Raw genomic sequence first — 2,953 nt, 5'->3', positions numbered from 1 at the left:
ACATGGTAAATTGCTACCGAATTCATTCAGAGCCATTATTTGCAGTCCAAGTGGGTGCGGAAAAACGAATGTCATGCTATCTCTTCTATTCAATTCGAATGGCGCCAAGTTCAAAAATGTCTATGTTTATTCGAAATCCCTCTTTTAACCGAAATACCAACTACTGCAAGATGTAATAGCTCAAGTTAAAGGTGTAGGATATTACCCATTTAAAGACAACGAAGAAATTATTAGTCCCAGCGAAGCTAAACCTCACTCTGTGTTTTTATTTGACGATGTTGCGTGTGATGGTCAACAAAAGATTCGCGAGTATTATTCCATGTGTCGGCATAAAGATATTGATGCCGCTTACTTATGTCAAACATATTCAAAAATACCGAAGCAGCTAATAAAAGACAACTGTAACATGATTTTACTATTCAAGCAAGACGAGATAAATTTGAAACATATATTTGATGAACACGTATCGCCAGACATGTCATTTGATCAACTTAAAAAAATGTGTTCAGAATGTTGGCGAGATAGGTATGGTACTTTGGTAATTATGAAAGATTTTGCTCTCAACAATGGTCGATATCGCAAAGGATTTAATAAATATATAAAATTGTAAGGTAATTGTTCAGTCGTTGACACAATGTCAGATGATACGGTTGCCATTGCCCTTCGCAAGAAGAAAGTCGCCGAATTGGCTAGATCAATTCGCAAAAAAATATTTGGCATTGAAATTAGGCCGAGCAGAACAAGATGAGTCCCTAAATAAACTGTTTAAACCACTCTCGAAACCTCTCAAAGATATTGCACAATCATCAAAAACGTTACATCATACTATCACTAACAAGTTTGAACAAGTTAAAAAAGAAGAAGTGAAACAGGAGGAGGTGAAAACGGTGGAAAATCCTAGAACATCATTTATTAGTGATGGTGATGTATTTGAAGACACCGATAAACAGGATGAATAGTATGAAGAAAATATAGAAACAACCCAATCTCAAGATGAAGTATCTGATCAGGTGTTTCAAGAGTACTTGGCGCAATACCATCCTCTAATTCATCCTTATGTTACGGACCACTGGAGATACTCAGATAAAATAGATACGGTATACGGTCCAACTCATGATCCTACAACGTCCAAATGGAAACTTGGAAAAACTGATATCGATTTTAATGGTAAAGGTTGGATAATGGTAGACGGAAAATATGTTGATGGAACTCGCTAATTATATGAATTACTATTTTACAAAGAACCTGAATATTACACTGAGAATGACGTTAAAAATTATATTGCATTGCTGGAACTGCTGCTCCAAGAAGGACACAAAAAACAGGATGGAACACTAAAAGGAACCAATAGATACAAGTGGATTGAGATTATTAGACCTAATCTTCGATCGCTACCATAACGTTGACATACAGTGGTTAGTAGGCAGGAGGTTGGCTCTGGATTACCTACAGATTTGACATACAACGATGACCCTGTGGAATATGTATATTGGGACGATCCAAATGAGTTAGTTGAACGTTTTAAACTATTGGTGGCTTCGAAAGACGCCGGTAACACATCTCTCGACAACGAAATCGTAGCCATCATCAATGAACTAAAAGAAGCTAATATAATAGAGTAACTGGGAATGACATCATTTCCACTATGAGTGTCGACAAATTCATCACTCTCATTAGAGTAGTAGTAGTAATGCTCAAAAGGTGGCACGAGTTACATTTCCACATACTTCTGACGGAAATATTAATGCCGAAAATGTTAAAATTTCTAATGTCAAGGATCCAGCAGACAATGGTGAAGCTGCAACGAAAAAATACGTTGATGAACAAATCAATGAGTTGCGTAATCTAAACTATCCATTAATTCAAACACATGGGGTGCTATTGCAGCAAAAAACTGATGCCATACAGGATTTAGCCATTGGTCTTAACGATGTGAGAAAGGAGCTTCATAAAACTACGGTTCCACTTCTCGAGCAAAAGTTACAAAAAATAATCACGAGCATTTTCGGACATTCTCGCTCACACTCGACGACATCCGAAGAACCTACAATCTGATCAGGGAACCGAATTTTTCAACAGAAAATTTCAAAATTTAATGAAAAAACACGAAATTAATTACAGCACCTACACGATCAAAAAAGCTGCCATTTGCGAAAGAGTTATTTGAACGTTGAAAGCAAAGTTGTACAACTATTTCAGTTTACATGGATCGTACAAATGGTTAGATGCTCTACCCATAATTACCGAGGAATACAACAATACAAAACACAGTAAAACAGGATACAAACCGTCTCATATTAACAAATCCAACGAAAAAACCATTTTAAACAAAAGTTATACTCATTTAAAGATTGCCGGTCCACGAAAGTTTAAAGCTGGCGACATTTTACGTGTATCAAAGGCAAAACATTTCTTCGAAAAGGCCTACACACCCAATTGGACTACTGAATTATTTATAATTGCACAAGTTAAGATAAAAAATCCTATAACGTATTTGCTCGAAGACATGCAAGGTGCACCGATTAGCGGAGGTTTTTACGAAGAAGAATTGCAGAAAACATCAAACCCTGACATATACCTGGTCGAAAAAGTACTCAGACAAAAAGACAATAAGATGTATGTGAAATGGTTACGAATGGATAGCAAACACAACAGCTCTGGATAAATAACTCGAGTATAGTTTGAGTATCTATATTTTGATACGCCGCGTAGACATACATTTTTCTGAAAAGGCTGACAATTAACTACAAGGAGTGGGGGATGACAAAAGTATAAATTTAAGACAAACTACGATGATCTGTTCAGTTTACATCCACGTCAACGGTGTTCGAAACAAGAAGAAAACATGAGCTCTCAAGATAGCGGTTACGACAGTCAGCCTGTTAATTTCGATGATGATAGCAGTGAATTTAATATAGAATTTGACTACGATGAAGATAGTCAACCACCACCT

The 2,953-nt window shown here is 36.5% G+C and overlaps 1 protein-coding gene across 1 annotated transcript; it reads left to right on the top strand.

Moving 5' to 3' along the window:
* The first annotated feature begins 406 nt into the window (after positions 1 to 406).
* Positions 407 to 2,665, top strand: LOC140446475 (uncharacterized). The gene is made up of 2 exons (XM_072539027.1): positions 407 to 525; positions 2,200 to 2,665. The coding sequence occupies exons 1-2, from the start codon at positions 407 to 409 to the stop codon at positions 2,663 to 2,665; spliced, it is 585 nt and encodes a 194-aa protein (XP_072395128.1).
* The last annotated feature ends 288 nt before the right edge of the window (positions 2,666 to 2,953 follow it).

Source organism: Diabrotica undecimpunctata, chromosome 7, assembly GCF_040954645.1.
Source record: "Diabrotica undecimpunctata isolate CICGRU chromosome 7, icDiaUnde3, whole genome shotgun sequence".
Classification (NCBI taxonomy): domain Eukaryota; kingdom Metazoa; phylum Arthropoda; class Insecta; order Coleoptera; family Chrysomelidae; genus Diabrotica; species Diabrotica undecimpunctata.
This window is presented reverse-complemented; position numbering and strand designations above follow the sequence as displayed.

Coding starts and splice junctions, on each gene's coding strand:
- LOC140446475 (XM_072539027.1), top strand. CDS start 407: ATGATTTTACTATTCAAGCAAGACGAGATAAATTTGAAACATATATTT. Junction 526..2,199: donor TCAGAATGTTGGCGAGATAG/GTATGGTACTTT, acceptor CAACTATTTCAG/TTTACATGGATCGTACAAAT.